Source organism: Pyrgilauda ruficollis, unplaced genomic scaffold (assembly GCF_017590135.1).
Source record: "Pyrgilauda ruficollis isolate IOZ18807 unplaced genomic scaffold, ASM1759013v1 scaffold55, whole genome shotgun sequence".
NCBI lineage: Eukaryota > Metazoa > Chordata > Aves > Passeriformes > Passeridae > Pyrgilauda > Pyrgilauda ruficollis.
Window position 1 is genome coordinate 7,773,516 of NW_024527155.1, and position 21,312 is coordinate 7,794,827.

At 47.1% G+C, this 21,312-nt stretch overlaps 1 protein-coding gene across 1 annotated transcript in view; it reads right to left on the bottom strand.

Moving 5' to 3' along the window:
- The window catches only part of PNPLA2 (patatin like phospholipase domain containing 2), a 29,256-nt gene extending 12,805 nt beyond the window's left edge, over nt 1–16,451 (bottom strand). Inside the window, exons 1-3 of the mRNA XM_041481050.1 lie at nt 16,082–16,451; nt 611–843; nt 360–425 (exon numbers count right to left, since the gene is read on the bottom strand). Of these exons, the coding sequence (XP_041336984.1) occupies nt 360–425; nt 611–843; nt 16,082–16,268 (486 nt within the window). The 5' untranslated portion in view covers nt 16,269–16,451. The remainder of the gene's footprint in view (nt 1–359; nt 426–610; nt 844–16,081) is intronic.
- Nucleotides 16,452–21,312: the final 4,861 nt, after the last annotated feature.

A 21,312-nucleotide genomic window follows, 5' to 3' on the forward strand; every position in this document is an offset into this window, starting at 1 on the left:
CACATGGGAGAGGGACTACACTCATGACTTTTATCCTGGGCTGAACTTCTTTCGACATGCAGACAGCTGGAGCTTCAGTGATGCAAAGTGTACCATGCAGCCATGAGAACACTCTGCTAAGCCAGCCAGCCCTTCCCCAGACTGTATATATCACTATATGTTAAATCCACTGGTCTTCAGGACATTTACAGTTGATGCAGGCAGCAGTGGAAAGAAGGCCTATCCACGCTGGAGGTTGTTTCTTTGGGAATTTCTTGTGTCTCTTCAGATAAATACTGCCAGCAGGCACACAATAACATTGTCAAAACCTACTCACTAGTATGTAATTTAATGAAGGACTATCTCAGAATCTTACTTACCACTCCACGCAAGGTTGGAGGTATCAGCCCACAGTAGACAGGGATGAAGGTGCTGCAGATACAGGCCTGAGGGAGAAAGAGATCCAGAATTGAACAACCAGATCAAAGCCTACTGAAACTATTACTTGTTCTCAGAACACCATGCTGGCATGTGCTGACAATTATACTCCAGTACTAAGGACATTTGGAGACCAAGGCAAAACAAAACTGCGTGCAGCTCCTGCCCACCCCAGCAGTTAGAGTCCATTCACCTGGATCAGTTCCTCCTTGGAATTGAAGTCTGACAGTATCACATTTTCCCCATCAGAGACCCGTGTCAGGGAAATACCCAAACGTCCTGCTGCAACCTCATGCCCATTGTCTGGCACTGTCTTGGACAAAACCATCCGAATGGTTTTCACCAAGTTGAAAGAGGGGTGGAGTGGGCCCAAGAACCTCTTCCGGGCTTCTTTTGACACCCGAATAATGCTGGCACCGGCCTCACCTGCAACGAGACAAATGCACCATGAAATGCTACCAAAACCAGTCTTCTCCTTTACAAAACTAGGCACGGGAAAGCCTCATTCCCAGCTTTCCCCAGAGGTTTCTCCCCACTGGTTAATACACGACTCAAACCACGAGGTTATTTACAGGGGATGTTATAGAAGTTATGGAAGTTTGCTGTCTTGGTCCTCACACATCCCCATCACAAAGAACCACCCTCCTCTTACTTATGTTTTATGAAGTCAAGGAAGATCACATGCATCTGACTAAGGCCTCACACTGTTTTTTAGATCCTGTTGTACTGGCCAATGCAGGGCTGGTGAAAACAGACTGAGAAAGAAAGGCTGATACTCCAACCGTTTTGAGCTTATGGATAAATCAGTCAAGGAAGATCACATGCATCTGACTAAGGCTCACACTGTTTTTTGGATCCTGTTGTACTGGCCAATGCAGGGCTGGTGAAAACAGACTGAGAAAGAAAACAAGGCTGATACTCCAACAGTTTTGAGCTTATGGATAAATTCACTCCAAAATATATTCCATTAAAACTTTTCTAGTAAGCATCTTTTTCCTGACAGGAAAACAAATCATCAGCCAGTAAGCAGAAGTGCCAGAACAGGAAAGTTGGTGCTTTCTAGCTAAGTGATCAGACTCTGCCGTGAATGTCAGCCACATCGCAAGTGAGTAAGAGGGACTAAAGCTCCATTAGGGAATCAGAGACTTAGTTCCTCCTGCAGAGCCTCTGGTGTCCCATCCCTTCCATATCCAATTTCATAGCACTAAACTAGGCGCTGATGGCAAGCAGGACTTGCTTTACCCTTTCACACAGTGACCCAGCTGGGTTTGAGAAGAGGAGACATCCCAGCTGCACAAAAGGGAAGGTATCTGCTAAGCCCATTATCTCAGTCACTAGGAGCTCCATCTGGCAAGCGCATCAGAGCTCTCCAGTAAGAAAAAAGCAATGGGAGGAAATAAAAATACAACACTACAGCATCCAGCATGTTGCCCTTTCCAGTGACTTACTGCTGCCTCCACACACATCCAGCCTGATGAGATACAACAGCTCCTCTAAGTAGTAGCTAATCACTGCATTCCAAGGAGTGTCAGGAACATACATGTGAGAAGAATGTGAGGGGAGAATTAGAGAAACCAGGAGAAAAGAAATATGCTTTTACAAATGAAGACTCCTCTCCAATCAAACTGAAGGTCATTTCCTGGAAAAGGACAGAAGACTACCAGTTCAAGCCAACTGGAAGTCCCCTCATTTCGCTCTCCACTCAGTTTCTCAATTGCAAAAACAAGGCAGCAGAATGAAAGAACTCAAGTTAGACCCAGGTTAATAAATACAATGGAGATAAGAGCAAAAACCCTCAATGCTATGTTGACACATCCCAATCTTTTGCAATACACGTGTGCCAGCAACATGTTTTCCATCCATGCAGCCTGGGAACGTGATTCTGGGCTTAGGAAACCCACCAACACCAGCAGCTCAAGCACGCAGAGAACTGGACCCTTGAACATGACCAGAGATTCTGAGGTCAGGATTTTAGGCACTGTGAGGTAGCAACTTAGCAGAAAAGCCAAAGTTCCCCCTCTGAAGCAATTTTTAGCCCTGTAATCCCAGTCTTCTGTCCTAGAGCAATGTTTAGCAGTCTAATTCTGATCTTACTTACTCAATTAGCAGTAAGCCATTGAGCCCAGCCTGTTTCAGATAGTAGCCACACGGTTCAACATCCCTCCCAACATGGAAGAAGTCAGCCCCACAGAAATATACTTTACAATCACGGAGACATTAGCACTCAAAATGCTCCCTAAGACACCTTCATGTCTGTCAAGGGGAGGAAAAACAGAAAGAAACTGCAAAAACAGAAAGAAACTGCAAACAAGCAAAACCTGAAGGAATCCCAGCCCAGCACCTTAGTCACACAACCCCCATAAAGGAAAAATCCTCTGCACTGAGTGCCTTTCAGGGAATTGTTGGCTTGGTTGAAACCCCCACTGGGTGGGTGAGTGTTGAGCATGCAGCTGAGGGGAGACCCCTGTGTCCAAAAGCTGTGCTGGGGAGAGTGTGGATTGTCCAGGAGATGGTGGGAACAATGCTTTCAGGCTTGGCATCTCCGTGTGCAGAAAGATGTGACAACAATACTGAAAACAACTGCAACTAAATGGAGCTTATGACTGTTTGAACAAAAAATGTGAGCTGGAAGGGGTTTGGGTTTTCTTAAAAAAAGCCACGAGAGCAAAGTCCTGACTATGCCAGGGAGCCCCAAGTTGCAGCTGCCTTCTCTATCAGTGTTTCATACCCGGGAGGGCAAATGAGATTATTGATGATTAGCAAGTTCATTCTTTGAATACTTTCTTTTGTTTTGTTTTTTGTTTTGGGTTCCTTTTATACACTTGTGCATACATGCATACCCACAGGAGCTTTGAGGCACTTCTGTTTAAGACATCTGTGATTCTGTTGGACTCGCTGAATCACTTGCACCAAAGCTAGATGTGGAATGGCTCTGTGGGAAGGCACGGGCACAGGGTGACCTGCAGTACCACCAGCTTTCCGGGAAATAAGGCCAGCTGAGGGGTCAGCCAAAGAAGCCAGGTTTATGTAGCAAGATCCAAGACAGATGACAAGTCCTCTTGGAAATATATTTGGGAGGAAAGAAAAGACGTGATAGTGTTTTAATCCTGTTACTACCAGAAGCGCTATTCCAGGAAAACCGGCTCAAATTCTGTTTGCAGTCCGTCAGAGGGAGCAGCTGAATTAGAGGCAGTCAAGAGAGACAACTCCTACAGGGGTCAGCCAACAGCTCTCAATTATTTCTAGGACTATTCCAGTACCAAATGCAGCCCTTAGGAAAGATTCTCATTGTTTTTTATGGATCCAGTGATTCAGGACACAGAGTCATGTGAAGAAGCTGAATTAAATTTTTATTTCCTTATTGAGGTACCTACCACAGGGCAAAGGCAATCCCTAACAGTTAGCAGTGTTTGCGGTGAAAACATTTCATTCTTCTCATACCAACCAATTAATTCAACACCTTTCCCTACACAGATTTACTAAGCCAATATTCCTCAAAAATGTTGCATTAATATATGTGGAGTATTTAATTTCCATTAGAAAACCCACATTCCCCGTTACCCCCACCCCCATCACTGCCCCACTGGGTGTTGTTATACATAAACCCAAGTACTGCAGGGCTATTGTCCTTATCTGAATTTCAGCTGTGATGACGCAAAGGAGCATCACAAACAGTGTCCTGAAACACCCTAACATGTCCCTTGCCAGAAAAGAGAGGCCAACTGCTCCCCACTCTGCTGATTTGTCATCTGCAGTGACTACGAGGGGCAAGGTAGTGGCACTCATGGGAAAAGCATGAAGGCAGCTGCTAACTCACATTTCATTTTTAAGCTATATCAATCCAGCTTCACATTAGCTTATTGACACAGGGTTAGATGGTTCCCTTTAACAACTGACTTTCATCTCTATCAGTCATGCTCAACTACAAAACAACCCAGTAACTAAGTCTGTACTGCCTGGCATCCCCTAAACTCTAACCCGAAAAGCATTCAAGCAGCACGTGCTATTTATAACTGTAAACAAACATCCCGGCAGAGCAGCCTGCTGTGACTCTGCCTCTGGGGCAGCAGAGCTGAAGATAAATCACTAAAACTGTTGTTAGCCAGGCAGTCGGGAAGACCCTTCACTGCTGCTAAGGGCTCTGGGGTAAACAAAAAGGCTACTCCAAACCTGTGCAGTGCATGAGGACGAGCATCAGAAAGCTTAAACACCGCTCGACAGGAGGGGTGACAAGTGGGGAAGAAGGGTCTCTTCAGACCCAATCTACAGCAGCAGGGCTTTAGCACCAAGGGCACCATGATGGTCTCCTGTTAAACCACATGTTAGACCATATTGGTATCTATTTGCCAGCCAGTAAAATCACAAATGACCCATCAAGTATTTCAAATGGAAAAAAGTGCCTAAGACACAGACAAAAATAGCAGCAGAGCAAGCTAGATAGGGGGAAGGGCATTCTGAATATTCAACCCTGCAGCTCACCCATGACACTGCAGGCCCCTCTGGGAGAACTCTGTGTCAGCACAAAGATCACCTGTGCCAGGGACATTCCCACTCCCTGCCTAGCGCAACAGTAAATAGGACACAAGCCTAAAGGAAAAGTTCTTCAGCAGGGATGGAGAGCAAAGGACAGCACAGAGAGCTGGTGGATGTAGGGGCAGCACGCTGTCCCTGCTGGCAGGAAGCACAGAGAGGTCACACCCCAGACTGCAGATGCCATAACTTGCCTGGACTAGTGAGGCAGGCAGGAAGCTGCAGATCCTCACTAAACCTGCTTCTCATTCAACACCAACAAATGGACTCCTTCCTACACATCAGCAACACTCCTCCCTCCTCATTCCCATTACCCAGCTAAGGCTCCAACACACCAACAGCTTTGAAAGGAAGCCAACTAGCAGAAGGAAGCACAGGTACTTTTGCTATTCCCCCAGGCCCTGGACAGCCCTATGCCTTGTCAGCTTAGAATCACATGACCAAGCTATTTTGACTGTAAGATTTTTCAGGACAGGAGTCCTGCCAGCCTTGTATCCCATAACCAGGGACCTCATTCCAGAACTCCTTAAGTTCTGCTCAGCTCTCTGTTCCAGGGACGTTTGTGTGATACTCAGCACGGAGGTCCCTTTTAAGAGTCCCCAGCTAAAATCTTCACACTTTGCTTTCAATGCAGCTGGCTGCTGAACACTGCTGAAATTGTCATTATCCCACTGGTAGATCCCAGTCTGGATGTAAATTTAAGAACAGGATGAGTCAGAAGGAATTTATTAGCATGATCTTCCCCAACATTAATTTATCTCGGTTGCTCGTCTCTTGCTATTTCAGCTGTTCTGTGCCACATATGTGGAAGAGCTAAAAGTCAGTCTCTGACAATGAGCAGAGGTTCAGGAGAGCTGTTCCATGATCTTCCAGGGCACAAATCCTTAAGCTGCTCCAGCTCAGCATGCACAGCTCCTGCACTTGCTTCTTTTCTAAGTACCAAGAGTAAGGAATGCACATGCTTTCCTGCCTGGCCTCTCCCAGGAGATGATATAGTCCTAATTACAACACACTCCTGTCACCAGCCCAAAAGAAACCCACAAAGCTATAAACAGAAATTTTCAAACTGACATCTAGAAAATAATTAACAGAGAACATTACTGGATGATTCCTCTCGGGTAGCTCAGATCATCGTGAAGTGCCCATTTGTTCATCCCAAGGAGCACTGCACACCAGTGTGCCAGTGACCCAAGGACAATCCCAATTCTTGTGGGCAATGACCTCAGTTTGTGAAAGATCCCACTGCTTGGGGAGACTTCTGTTCCACTTTCCACACTCATGCTGAAGCAACCCGATTTCTACTTACTGTCCCAAGAGGGCAAAAAGCAGCCAACATTTCAGCCAAGCTAAACAAAGGCCAGCTTGTCCTGAATGGGAACCTGACCCAAGATGTTCTCTGAAGGTCCATCAGAGAGCCTGAAGAGATGTCAAAGGGGCCCCAAGGACAAATCCATGCCAGCAGGAAATAAAGAGCAATGTTTTACAACCTGCACTTATTAGACATGTTCAGGTGATAGGTGTACCCCATTGCTGGTGACAGCTCTTTAATTTCCATCTGAAATCCTGGACAGACACCTAAAAGCACTGGCTGTGGAAAGAATATCCCTCACTGGCCAGAAGTTGTAAAACTGCCACTATTTGACACAAATAAAAAGCACCCGTTTTCAAACATTTGAGGCTGAGGGGTGGCAGCTAGCAGTGAAGTCTTCAAAACCACCAACTCTCTTCACATCTGTGCACATCCTCCTGTAAGCCAGTTTGATTGAGAAACACCATGTACCAGAACAAGCTGTTCCTCTGCGACTTCCCTAATTTCTGTTGTTCTGATGTATATTTTTTATTTTATTTAAGGTCTTCACTCAATCCTCCTCTCCAACTATTTTGCTATCAGGTAAGAAACAGCTCAGCTCACTTGGCTCCAGATAAGAGATATAGGAAGGAAACTTATTTTTGCTTTTGGTCATACTCCCCTCAGAACCACACCCAGGCAGTTTACAGGCAGTCCTACTGCTTGACCAGCTGCTCCCTGTGGCAAGATCAGGGGCTCTGTGCAGGGATTTAGCCTCAGAGTTCAACAAACAATTTTGTAAAGGAGAGTTCTTGGAAAGCCTGGCCACCAGGGGTACATAATGGTGTTTCTCCCCCTTTACTCGGGAATGAGAGGCACTGACACCCTACTGGAGCAGCTCCTAGGGATCCCTGTTAGACTACATCCAGCAACACCTATTCTGACCATACAGGTAGGGCAAGTGCAAACACCAAGAGAAAGAGACTTTCAAGCTCAAGAAAGAGCTTTTCAAGTAAGGTCAGCTCTTGCAGCCAGAGGCAGATGCTAAAAGAAGGGCTCAGCCCACACTACCTTATGGTTCAGACTCTTCAGGCTCAGCATTGCTTAGACCAGACACAAACTGTTTAGCCCAAGACACACTGTGCAGCAGGAGGGCTACGTAAAGTCAGATCATTTGCAACTGCTTCAGAACCAGAAACCTCCTCTTAACATGTTTGTCCCAAGATGTTTGCTTTTCTATTTCAACTTGGGGGGGGGGGAAAGCTGTCAGTTATGCTACCTGCTTAAATAAAGCCAAACCAAAAGGAGACATTTCTCCCATTTGAGCCAAAAGATATGGTTAGTGTGCTCTAGATACCAGTTAATAGATGAACCAGAGCTATTGCCACATGCTAGATATGAGGAACACAAGATGAAGATCTGCTTCTAAGCTGCCAGGGTTTTTACCTCTTGCACAGAAGAGCTCACAAGGCAGCCCACAGTGACTGCCACATGCCCATCCATCTGCTGGTACCTGCAGGGTAGGACCCTCCTGCAAGCCCAAGTGCAGATACACCACTCATACCTCACCTTAAGGCCCATTATTCTGCTTTGTACAGAAGCAAACAGGGAGAGCAGGCATAAGAACTCATAGGCTGGATGAGGTCTCTAGCTAAATTTCTGCACTGGACTTGATGATGTGCTGGCACACCAAAGCCTCGCTAGCACTGCTGTTCTGCATGCTGAGACTTGCTTTGTTTCTGCGGTCAGGACAGAAGCACTTATTTTTGCAACACAAATCTGAAAACAGGGCAGCTGCTGCTGTGAAACAATCGATAGGAAGGGCAGGAGGCAGCCCAGTGCAGGCAGCCAGCCAGGATCCCTCTGTCACAAGCACAACAGCAACACCCACTAGTCTAATCTTTCCCTACTGTAATGACCTAATATGAGGCTTAATGCTGCATTTCTGTTCATAGCATTAGAGAAATTAAATGACATTACAGTGTATGAAAAGGAAAAGCTGCTCAGGACTCCTGGCAAGCTGAACTGAAAGCCATGTTCCATCTTCATCCACGCATCAATTCCTGTTAATGCTCTAGTGCAATTCAGACAGCATGGGATGACACGAAAAGGGGATTCACAGAGTAGACAAAGTGCAGCTCAGATCCTTGCTGCTCACTTTGGACCAAGTAATACTGAGTTTGAAGCAATTTTTTCAAAAACAAGTACTCATCCAGAGCAAGCTAGTGGAGGGGAGAAAGAGACCAAAATCCATGTTGTAATGAGAAATTATCTTTCTTCTCTGGTCTGCACAGAGGCAGAAGTGGTGGCTTTTGGTAGCTATCACCCTAAGCCCTGCAGAAAGCTTTCCTGTGTGCTTTCAGAGATCACACCAGAAACATGGCTGGCTCTGTCGCACAGCAGCCTGTCTTCCTCCCTGTCCTTTCCACTGTACACCTGTGTGACTGCTAAAACCCTAACACAGATGAGAGGAACAGCCCTGACACCCTCCCCTGGCTCTCAACCTGCATCATGCCCAGCTCTCAAGCTCACAAGGCTCACCAACTGCTCCAATCCATGCCAAGCCCTTCCCTGTGCACCTGTGAGTGCAGGGCCTGCTTTGCCCTCCCTTCTCAGGCAGGTCAAGTGTCACTTTACACCCCAAACTCTTCCCCACTGGCCCTGGCATCATAAGCAGGGCAGACTCCAGCAAGGAAGTGAGAATCAAAAGCTCAGTTTCCAAAGCAGTCCTCTGGCAAAGGGTGTTGCCATTTTGTTCTAGAACGATTCTCGTTTTCTTGGAGCAGCATCAGGCAGATCACAAGGTTAGGATGCATACCTTGGGAACCATGGCAAGAAAAATCTAGAAACTGAGACTACCTTTCTCCCAGAGACATCAGCAGTGGATCCCAGCCAAAAGATGACCGAGGTTCTGAAAACAACTGCGTGAGCAGGACAGGAGCTGCTCACAGACGGTTGCACAGACCCCGGCAGGGGAAAAGCCTCTGAGCACACTTGCAAGAACAGCAAGACAGATGTTCAGATGAACATTTGACACATAACCTCTTCTGTGTGCAAAAATACGGCTAGCAATTAAATGCTTCCCTTAAAGATTATTTTACCAATCCTGCTACATAAGAACACGAGGATGGATACATCAATGTAAATCTCTGTGCTGACAGCCCACTCTGAAACAGGACTCCAAGTTTTTCCATGCATGGCATAACTATGGCAGCCTGAATCCACACTCTGCCTCCATAATAGACTGGAATTTTTTTTTTTTTTGCCAGGCCCAGCACTGAATCAGCAGCATTCAATGCAGCCAGCAAGACTGGCCCTTGTAATTAACATGGGATATGCAAAGGGATTCCTGATTCATTTACACATTCAGATGTCACCTCCTCTACTTCAGGATGCTAAACTAGATAATCCACAGGAGTGGCAAACTAAGAGATTGCCAGAACCTCCAATGCTACAATGATATTCAATCCTTTAAATCCTAAACCTAAAAAAGGCCTCCAAAACCAATATCCATCCAAACAAACTTCAGTGTATGAAGAGAAAGAGAATGATTCATTCTCAGAAGAAATCCTCCAGGCACAGCACAGCTAAAAGCCTGGGAAACAGTGGCAGAAGAGACTTCGTGAAGCTTGCAGATTCCAAAGGTCTTGTCAGGCAGAAGTCATCAGTGGGGATTTGGCCTTTATCTATACCAGAAAGCACAACCAGCTCAGTTCTGGGAGAGTGCCAGAGGGCAGCACAAAGCCCTGGGTTCTAATAAAGCTACCAGCTCCCACACCTGATGTCACACACTGCACCACAGATCAGCACAACCCCAGGGACAGGATCAGGCCTGCCACAAGCAGCTGTTGTACCACAAGCGACAAAAACTCTCTCCTCCATTCCTCTGGTCTTTGCAGCTACAAATGGCAGGGCTACAACAATCTCCAACAACATTTCTACACTCCCAGGCTCACTAATTGCCTCTCCTATGTGCTCCTTGGAAAGGATTTTCTACTGCCTCAGACTCTACTACTTCAAGGACACATTCTGCCTTTTTCCAGGGACATGGACTTACTTATGGCCTTCCACATGGAATCATTTCCTCTACCCCTCCTTTTCACTAGCTCTCACTCTACTTGCTTGACAAGGCACACAGCCCAAGGCAAATACATACTCTGCTGACTCCCACATAATTGAAGACACATCCTGACTTTCACCTCAAGTCCCAAGAACATTTAGCAGAAAGGAAGAGAATAAGTATTAGAGCTGGGCAACAAAAGTGTAGAAGTGCAGAGAATTCAACAGAGAAGTGGTGGCCACTTTGGAATTCAGCCACGAGTAGGGCTTATATTGCAAAGAGCAAGGTGAACAGGAGTCACCCACTCACACTGCTCCTTGGAGTAACGTTTCTGAGCTTTTGCAAAGGTCCTGTAATTAGATGGCCCACCCATTCCCATCTCCAGAAAGAAGACTAATTACCATTTCCAGCCCTTGCATGGTGCTCTTCAAGTTCTGTAGAAATCACAGAAGAGGTGGAAATCCTCTCTAGCCAAGCCAGGGAGCATTTCCTCTGTGCTTCATGGAGAGCCCAGAGAGAAACATGAAGAAACACAGACTGAGCAGGGGCCCAGCATCTGAGTACAATCCAAGCTCACTGCACTGGAAGGTAACACAGCCCCCCCAACAGACAGGAAACAAGCACCACCACCAGCTACTGGACATGCAGGCAGCAGCAGGAGTTTGGAACTGAACAACACAGCAAGAAATTTGAGGAAGGCTCTTCGATTTATCAGGACTAAGCTTCCAAACACAATCAGTAAGCAGACACAGGACCCTAAAGAACATACGACAGCTTCTCCTATTTTACATGGAGGACCTACAGTTGCCTTGAAGAGTTTGGGGAGCTAAGAGGCAGAAAGAAGTAGAACAGGTCAGACATGCTGCAAGTTCAAGAGAGGTGCTGAACCTACGGGTCAGAAGAATGACCAAAGACCTCTTGTGCTGTCACCAGTGACATTGCACAGCTGCTGCCATGGCTGACAGCAAGGCTGGGCACTGAGCTGCTCTGCACACCTGCTGTCTATGTGGGGTGCCAAAAGAATAAACACATGCCCTGCTAGGACTATTTTTTGCTAGAAGTGGCTCCTTGGCTTTCCTTGCTTTCATTCAACAAGATGCCTGCAAGAGCACCTTTCCTTACAGAAAAGGAAGGCTCTTATTAGAGCCAGGCAGACAACAGGAAGAAGCTCCTTCCCTCCCATCAAGAGATCCTGCAGGGTGCTCTGGCTGCCAGCTTACTCCTCTAGACACTTGATCCCACAGCCCTGTGACTGCTGAGGGCACTGATCCAGGTTCAGCAGCTTCTCCACCAAGCCAGAGAACATTTCCGTCTATGTCAGCACAGAACATCTCCCCTCCACCTCTCCTCCCACCACAGAAAAGAGCTTTACCATTTCCAAGAAGCACCAGAAGGCTCCCCATTAATTATATCCATATTTCCATGTGAGTACATAAAGGTCTCTCTCCTTCCTGGGCTGGAGCCATTGACCTCAACAACTTTTTCTCCAGGGAGGGCCTCTGCAGGAGGTACAAGTGCCCATCACCTGTGCAAAGAGGGACCTAACTACTGAGACACCACAGATGCTACAAAACTTTCCTGTGCATCCCTGTGGAGATCCATAGCTCTCTTCACACAGCGACAGAAGACACCATCACATATAAGCATCCTGATTCATGCTTTGGCCAGCATAAACTGCCATTGCTCTGAGGATTCCATAGACTCTAAATTGGTTTATTTCCCTCCGTCAATCTGGGATTTGGTGAGATTACACAAACACAGAGAAAGTAAATCTCCATGACCAGTTCTTAAGCCTTTACATGCACATAATCAAACTGCAGAAGCACAACATTTAAGATGCTGATATTGCTAATTATCTCAGTTTCAAAAGGTTTTGTTCACTGGGTTTTTTTTTCCTCCTGCTACTCAATGGAAAATGTCTCTACAGTTCAGCAGCACATTTCCTGGTGGTCACATGATGACAGCTGACAAGCAAACCCAAATGTCAAATAACTGTTACTTCATCTCACGTCAATCCTGAGACGGAGTCCTGATTAAGATAGCAATTTAAAATAATTAAATTTAAAAATGCTGTAAACAACCCAGGAAGTGCTTTCCAAAGAGCATCCCAAACAACACACAACAGCCCCGTTTCCAAAGAGCTACCCAATCTAGCAACACACGTCTTCCTGTCTGTATTCTTAGTACTAAAAGCATCTCCTCAGCTTGCTTTTTCATTTTCTGTCATGTCTTGTCATGCTTTAGGAGAACAGCTAACTTCCACAGATGGGGTTTGATAGCCAGCTTTGCATTTGACAGCAGAACCCACCTCTTCCCCCCAAAACAGAAGCAATTCAGCAGTTCCAACCCACGCTCAGACAGGGCTGTCTAGGACAACATTCACATGCCACGCAGACAACTGAGATGCTGTTGGTTAACTGTGAGTCAGAGGGACCTTAGTACCAGCTCAAAGACAGCTTTTCAGTGAATACAGCTTCACATCCCATCATTTATTCAGGCTGCTATGCTCCCAAAGCAGGCACAGCTCACCAAAGTGAGATGATTCCAGACCTTACCAAAACTACATTCCCTACTCAGTATTAGGGATGAAAGAATCCTACAGTAGCTGCACTTCAGCATTCCTCGTGACTGAAAAAGGACGGTCTCACCATGTCGCATAAGCCAGTTTTTCTCGTCCCGCCTGGTGACTTTCAGATTTATACAGACAGGTGACCATCCTCAAAGCTCCACACCTAGATGTGTGAAAAGCTGCAGGTTTGGAGGTACGCACAAAGAGGAGAGAGCAATGCCAGCATGAGAACTTTTCACTTGCTTGGCACATACAGGTGCATTTCCTTGTGTGCTGGACTTCAAGAGCCCCAAGAGATGGTATAGATATGACAGAGGCTATTTTCCAGAATACCCTTAGGGCAAGAAGCTACTCATGCCACAACACTGCACTATGCAGAATCAAGTAACTTGTAAACACAGGAGACTGCCCAATGCACCTTTACAGCCATACAGATTATTCTAGTGGAATAAGTGCACTGCTTTTTCATGCCAGCAAACAGAAGAACCTCAAAGCTGGAGAGAGAGAGCACTTCAGATGCAAGGCAACACCACTGTTGTAACCCTGAATAATAAATCCAAGATCCCTACACTTAATGGTAAAGTGCTTAACCAGAGCTAGGCAAGGTCATATCAGACTGTAAATACCTCCTGATCTCTTATATAAATATAAGGTGCCCTGCCTAAGTAATATGCACGCCCAATGTTGTTCTCTTTGGTGTTCTCAAGCACATCTTTGAAGCCCACAGTGTGTTCTGAAGGCTGCAGATCACTTGGTCAGGGTTTTTAGTTCAGTGTCAACCCATAGCAAAGCCTTCCTGTCCTACACAAATGATGACAGTGAGGTCTTAATAGAGAAAGCAGAATGAGTTCACAGGCAAGCTGAACAGATGCAAAGGCCGGAGGGAAAAAGCTGGAAAAGAATCCACTAAGTGGGATCTTATTCTCTGAAGTCAAGCAAGATGTCTCCTCTCTTTGATCAGGGTCTCAAAAGACTGGACTCACAGAAAAAGCCCCAAGGAAGAGGTTTTTCCACTCCTCCCCTGCAAGTATTTGTCTCTGCACAGGAGAGTCTTCTTGAGTTCACAGGCACGAGGACACTAACTTTATCTACACACAGTTAAATAAGCAAGGTTTCTTTCTGCAAAATTCCCCCCTTTGTCATTCATCAAGAGACACTATTTAGCATTCCAGTTTCATGGACAGGGCAACTGACAGTGCAGAGCAGCAACTGCCATGGGATTCAAAGCCCATGGGCTACCATCTGCTCTCAGCAGCACAGCAAACACAGGTACTCAGGACCCTCCAAGAGCCTGCATGAGAATGAACTGCTCTCCTAGTTCAGGCCTAGCTGTACCTCCTGCCCTGTCCTCTTTCACCCCTATGATTTCATTCTAACCTCTGCACCTCTGCCTGGAAGCTGCACTGTCAGAAGGGTTTATGACATGGACAAGGTACGGCCACGCACCCCATGTGCTTTTACTTTCAGAAGCCAACTCCGTTGCCTTAGGCAGAGCTGCTCTCTACCCAAGATACCTGTCAGTCATGCAGGTGAGTCAGAAGAAAACAATTACAGAGAAGTCAAACAGAAGACAGAACTGGAACACCCAAGACCCAAGCCATGGGTAGCTTTAAAGAGCATGGTTTGCCCTCCTTCAGAAGGTAGGTGAACGCTTCCCAGAAGATGGCCCCTAACCCAGTCCTCTTACACTCCCAGCGTACCTCACAGGGAGTGGGAAAACCTATTCTGATCCACAGAAAGTTCTCCACCAGGCTGGATGCCTCCCTCAGGGCAGTGCCTGCCACACCATGGATGATGCTCTGGACATATAAATAGCCAGGACAAAGTAAACATGATAACAGGATTGCTCAGCACTCAGGATGGCATCTGAGCAAGGCAAAGGATTTGGGCACTACCATCAGCCTGTCTCACACTTGTGCCACGCCTTGGAGTGGCAGAGCTATCACCTGGTTAGGGAACTAATTGGGGAGTCACCTCTTCAACTGAGCAATTAAACAACTAAATCCCTGGCAGCTACCTGCAAATGGATCCCTGCACAAGAAGGGATTAGGGATTATCATCCCTTGTCCACAGTAAAAGTTGGCACGAAGGCATCACTACAGCCTTCCAGACCTCAGACTGGGGACTGAAGAGCTGTTAAGAGCTCCAGAAGTTATGGCTGCACTTCACTGGGCATTTCTGTAAACAAAATGCTCAGGAAGGGAAACTTCAAACCTAACTACACAGAAAATACTAACTTTTGCTGCATTGAGGGCTACATCTCAACAAGGAGTGCTGTGGAAAAACACCTGTCAAGGTGAGAGAACTTCAAGCAATAAACAGCTCTGGCTGCCCTTAGCTCTAGGAGAGACTCATAGTTCTCTGAGACTAAACAGATATACTTGATTGTCTCACACCACAATCCTCTTTCAAGCTTAAGAAATTTTTCTGCATTTGTTATTCTCAACATAAAAGCTTCCAAGTACAGACTCTAACACGTGTTTGTTAGCTTTCTCCCATGTGTAAAACGACAAAAAAGCCAGGAGGCATCACAGACCATTTTCTTTAGCTGTTCCCCAGGCATAGGGACACACTGCATACACTGTGTACTTGCTTCAGAGATAACTTTTTAAGGTTATTCTGTAACTTGAAAACAGAGATAAAAATCTAGCCAAACTGGAGATCTAGCTCTTGCAAAGGGCAAGAGGATTCCTCAGTGCCCAAGAACCCAAGGAACAACACTCTTGCAGAAACAAACATGCAGACTGAAGGCTCTGCTCCTCAGAGATGCTGCCCAGCTCCCATCTGCACATGCACACTCCATGTCTCCATCTCCAGCCACTTCACCTCCTGCTCACAGCCACCAAAGGCCAGCGTGCATCCCGTGAGAGGCTCCTCTCCCCACCCAGAGCCCCACCAGACCTACACCCAAGCAAGGTAAGCCCACAAACCGAGCGCAACAAGTCCACGCTATATACATGTCAGTGTGAGTGGGTGTCAGAACCAGGAGCCCTGTGCTGCTTCCCACCGTCAGGGGCCTCCCTGACCTCAGCCGCCGTCAGGGACCGGGGCGGGGGAAAGGCCTTAAAAACAAAGCGCCGCTCGCACTTCAGGAAGAAGCGGGCGCAGCGCTATTTACACGCACATACATATGTACACCCACATCCCCTCGCTGGTGCTCTAATTAACAAATTAGAAGGGAACAGGCAAAGGAGCGCCGGGCTCGGCCCGCGCTTACCGAGGCAGGCGCCGCTGACGAGGGCGGTGGCGGTGAGCGCCCCGGCCGAGGCGCCGTACACCTTCTTGGCGTTGGCGACCAGGAACGGGGCATGTTCCTGCAGGCAGCTGGCCACGCCGACGTGGTAGACCCCCAGGAAGCCGCAGCCGGCGAAGGAGATATTCCAGGTGGAGTCCGGCGGGAACATGGCCTCCGCGCCCCGCTGGAGGCGGAGGGTGCTGGGGGAAGCAGCAGCAGCCGCGGCGGAGAAGTGAAGCCGCGGCTCTCTTTCCGCACCGCCTCGGGACGGGCGGCACTGCGGGGAAGCGCCGCCGCCGGAGACGCGACTACAGGACACGGCCGAGTTTGCCGCTGGCAGAGCGGCGCCGGCTGCCAATTTTATAGGCGGCGGCCCGGCCCTCGGGCCCGCCCCCGACATGGCCGCCGCCCCTCGGCAGCCCGGGCGCGGGCGGGAGCGCCCGGCCCCTCCTGCCAACCCTTCCTCTGGTGAACCCCTCTCCCGGCCCGGGGGACTGCCGGCCCTCGCCGGCCGCCGAGCCAGGGCAGCCGTGCCGGCACCGCCCTGAAGCGGCAAGGGCCGAGCCAGCTTCTCGGAGGGAGAGGGTTGAGGCTGCTCGCAGCACCCCAAACCTCGCCCTGTCCCGGGGCAGCAGGCTGTCCTTCCCTCGCGGAACATCCTGATTCTTGGCATCTACTCAAGTCCTTGGGGTTTCCCTTGTTTTTCAGGGATCGGGCAAGAAACGTGAGAGAATAGGAAAAGCTTTTCCCTTTCACAAAAAGCTGAGGAGTCAGAAGGAGACAAGTCTTGTCACAGAGCAAGAACTGGAAAAAAAGGTAATCTCCCTGTTCCCCTTCAAAACTAATAGAATCATTGGAAGGAACCCACAAGAACCATCGAGTCCAGCTCCTGGACCTGCACAGAACGTCCCCAAGAGTCACACCATGTGCCCAAGAGTATTGTCCAAACACTTCTTAAATTCTTGTTAAGGCTTGTGTTGTGACCACTTCCCTGGGGAGCCTGTTCCAGTCCTCAGCCACCCTCTGGGGGAAGAACCTTTTTCTAATATTCAACCTAAACCTGCCCTGACACAGTTTCAGGCCATTCCCTCCAGTCCTGTCACTGCTTGCCAGAGAGAAGAGATCAGTGTCTGCCTCTTCTCTTCTCTTCACAAGGAAGTTGTAGACTGTTGTAAACTAATCACCAAAATGCACACAGTTGCTTACCTTTCCTAACCTTTTCTCAACATTTTTTTCTTCACATGCCTCTAAGCTCAGCAAAATGTTTACATTTAGTCAGTGCAACTGTGATTTTCAGCAGTACTTTGCACAAGGTTGCCACTAGAGCAGCACTGGGTGAGAGGCCAGTACTATAGATCATCAAAATCGATTTCAGAAGCTGTAAAGATTCCCTTGCCATAAACAATACAGACTATAGTCATCCAAATCATTAGGAAAGTATGAAAGCTTACAGAGACATCAAATAGATCAACACAGCAAGAGAAAGAGCTGCTCTACTCAAAGCTAGGAAGCAAGATCAGCAGGAGGGAGGTTTGGGAGATACGAAACAAAAAGCATAAATTTTAATGGAATCAACATAGGGGAAAAAGCACTTTCTACCAAAGTTTAAAAATCTACTTCATTAATCTTGGCATGAAGCAATTAGAATTAGTTTCTTATAACCGGTCAGAAGTTTCTCACTTGGGATAGTGTTATATGTGTACTTAACAGCTCTTTCACCATTTGGGCTAGTGGAGGTCATCCAAATAGCCCCTCTTCCTGTTCCTTCCACTCCAAACATCCTTTCAAATGATATGAGGGAAGCTAATACCCTCCCTAAAGAGTGGCCATCCAGGTTGCAAGAACAGCTGTTTAATGCCTCAGTCTAGTGCCTCACAGTCACGTGATGGAAGATAAATTCAGCAGGTAACCCTTGCATAAGTCCAATATTTGAGTTCAAGTTAGACATCATACTCCAGCCTCTATAGAGTTTTTCATTAAGTGTTTGCCCTTTGCTTTCATCAGACAGGCAGGAGTACAGCTTTATCTTTCTTTCAGGTCCTGCCCCCAAGCCCACCACCTCACCTAGCTGCCAGAACTCCCCTTTAAACATATTAACATCCTGGAGTACATAAAGAATTAACCTGCTTACCTCAGTCCTGTCTCTATACCCAGCCTTCTCTCCCTTCCTCTCATACCCCTAGTTGCTTTTGTAATTTCCTTCCTCCCTTGCATTTGATGTGGTTACGTAACCCTTGTCAGCCCTCATCTCTACCTGGAGAGGTGAGCCCTGGCACACCTGAGCCATGACTCTCTTACAAGCCCTTAACACCAAGACCATCATGGAGCTTCCACCCCATGCTTCTGATGACACAGAAAGGTATTTTCATGTAGTCAGCCCCAAAGGAAACATCGTGTCTTGCCTTTTCCAGAGCAGGGATTGTTCTGCAGAAGAGCTGGTCACTGGGCTGTGACTTGAGCAGAAGTCGGTGGCAAAACTGACCACTGAACCTTGTCTGCAGATACTTCCCAAACACTTGTAACCACAAGAACATCTTCATTCTGGAGCCAGTGCTACTCGCTCTTTTTCCAGCATTTCACAAGCCTTAATGTTCCTAGCGTGTCTGGAAAATAGAAACAAAGTGCTGCGACAATGCTGGAGTTAGTTTCACTTGATTTCCCAACAGCAATCTCATCCTGAGTTGTTTACATCGCTCTGCCTTGGCCCTCAAGGTTACTTATTTGAGGAGGTTAATGCTGCCCTGTTGAAACAGGTCGATTAAACGAACCATGTGAACACTAATCTCTTGTGGAGTGCTGCCTGGGTACTGGCACTAGCAAGCTGACAAACAACTGTGCTTTTCTCAAAAATAAATTAACCCCCAAAACGAATATCTTTCCCCCCAGTTAGAAAGTGCTACAGTTCTGCTATTGCTCACAATGCAGCAGTAAGCCAGATCAGAAAGATTTACAGGGCAGCTTTTCCTGTGTGCCAAACTCCAACTGAAACTCTTCAAATCCACTCGCGCCCCTGCAAGTCGAGGTGCCAGAGACAGCTTCACATGCAATCTCTCGTCGTTGCGTTTCTTTTCTAGCCTAATGAATGGTGAGCTGTTAGTACCTACAAGATAATAACACACAGGCTAACAATCTCTGCTTTTTCAGGCAAGACCTTGTGTTTTTGCCGGCCATTGGGAATTCCAGGGAAGATCAAAGGCAGCCTGTTACAATGTTGATTCCAGAATGTTACAATTACAGAATTGTTGTCCGTAGCCAGCAAGAAAAGCACGCCAGTCATGAAGTGCAACCCAAGTGCTCTCAACATCACTGGAAAGCTGGAGTTAAATGTCTTTTTCTTACCTGTGATGTTTGTGTACATCAGGTCATTCCATGGCAGACTCTTGGCACTTGCTTCATAGGAGCATGTCCTGAGGTAGAGGAGCAGTCCTGCTCCTTTGGGACTGAATTTTTCTTCTAGGAAAGGTACTACAGCCATCTCTGCACCTACATAAGTCAAACCTACTGAGTTCAGCAGGCCTGCCTGCATGTAGCAGCTCGCAAAACTGGGCCTTGGTAGTAAGAGTGAAACCAGTTGAGAGTGGCCCCAGGGAGCCATTACTTATTGCTTTATGGTAGTGTCCAGGACATTCTCCCTGCTTTCCAAGTAGTGGAGATGCCTCGTCCCTCTGCCTGCCCCATGGCGTTTGTAAGGAATGATTTTCAGTGAGAGCTGATCTAAGACAGCATGGCATTTGTGTACCAGGGAGGAAAGCCTGCACATTTCAATGTCAAGCCTATGACTAAATCACTCTCCCCTAGTGTCAATTTGGTAATGATCAGTTACTAGTGTAATCTCCAGGCACAAGACTGTCCCTCCCTTTCTCTTCAATGCCCTCGAGCCCATATTTTATGAAGAATTCAGGAAAAATCTTCTCTAGCTAAAATTGATTCTGTAAGTAGGACAGATAGGCCACAAGTCCAAGTATTAGCAGGCACTAGTCTCCTCTGAGTCATGGAATACAATGCACCCACCCCACCAGCACCCTTGCCTTTGGTAAGTCTGAAAGGGCATCATTGAGACTTGAAAATTCAGAATGGTGACTCCAGAGCAGAAGCAGCGATCCCACCTCCTTCACAGCTGAAGGTCATTGAAATCAGAACAGAGTGAACTCCACGCAGAGCACCAAACAAGTGTGCAATAGACTTCCAGGCAGATCACTGCTCATGTACAAAGCCATCAGGTGGCAACAGTTTCATAAATAGGTAAGGAAGGGGGAAGTAAACTTAATAGGTTTGATTTCGTGTTCAGAAGAAATGTTCACTATGAAGAGGTTTTAGCAAATTCTGCAAAATGTGTGTGAAATCTTGGAGCAGAGCTGAGCCACGCCCTGACCTTCTCAAGAAAGACCTACGAGGTGGTTGTTACACTGACTCCTTGTGGCACTGTAAAGAGAGCTCTATTTTCAATGCTTTCCCTGAGAGCTGCCCTCAGAAGTTTCTTCTCAGAAGTTTTCCAATGAGCTATCCTTTTTCTCAGAGCAGGTTAACTGACAATTTTCATTAAAATCATGCACTTCTGCAAAGGAATTTAAAGGTTGTAAGAGGACACCCACTGCAGGATAAGGCCCATAATTCAAGGTTAAAAGGTTATATGAAGATAGAGAAAAACAGGGTGAAAAAGTAAGTTAGTCTAGAAGTAGTTATACTCCTCCCCTCATCACAGTAGCCAGCAACTGGCACCACACGTTTGTTTCATCCCGTGAGCCTGGGCACAGCAAACTCATCTAATAGCTCAGCGCCATTCAAACAAATTCCTTTGTGCATGGAAAAACCCTACTGAGTGGTGTGCCAGGGCAATCCCTTCCTGAGTAAACACTGATGGTGCTCTTGAAGCAGCAAAGCAAGGCACTACTGGGGAAGGGGGGGCACCTCTCAGTAAAACCACATGCAAAACCCACTCTTTTTCAGTGACCTGAAATGGAGAAATCACCAAGAAAAAAGCAACACAATTTTTCCCCCCTGCTCCCAGGGCTGAACCACTGCCATTACAGGTCTGACAGAGAACTAGCATGAACAATGAATGGTTTCCATTGCTCTCAAATCACCAGGCTGGCACTTGAGAGACAAAGTAGATGAAAGGTACTGGCACTGTTACTACTGTACATTTTTCTGGCACCAGGGAGAGAAGGGCAGCAAGAGTTAGTTGCTTAAATCATGACATTTTGAAGCTCTAA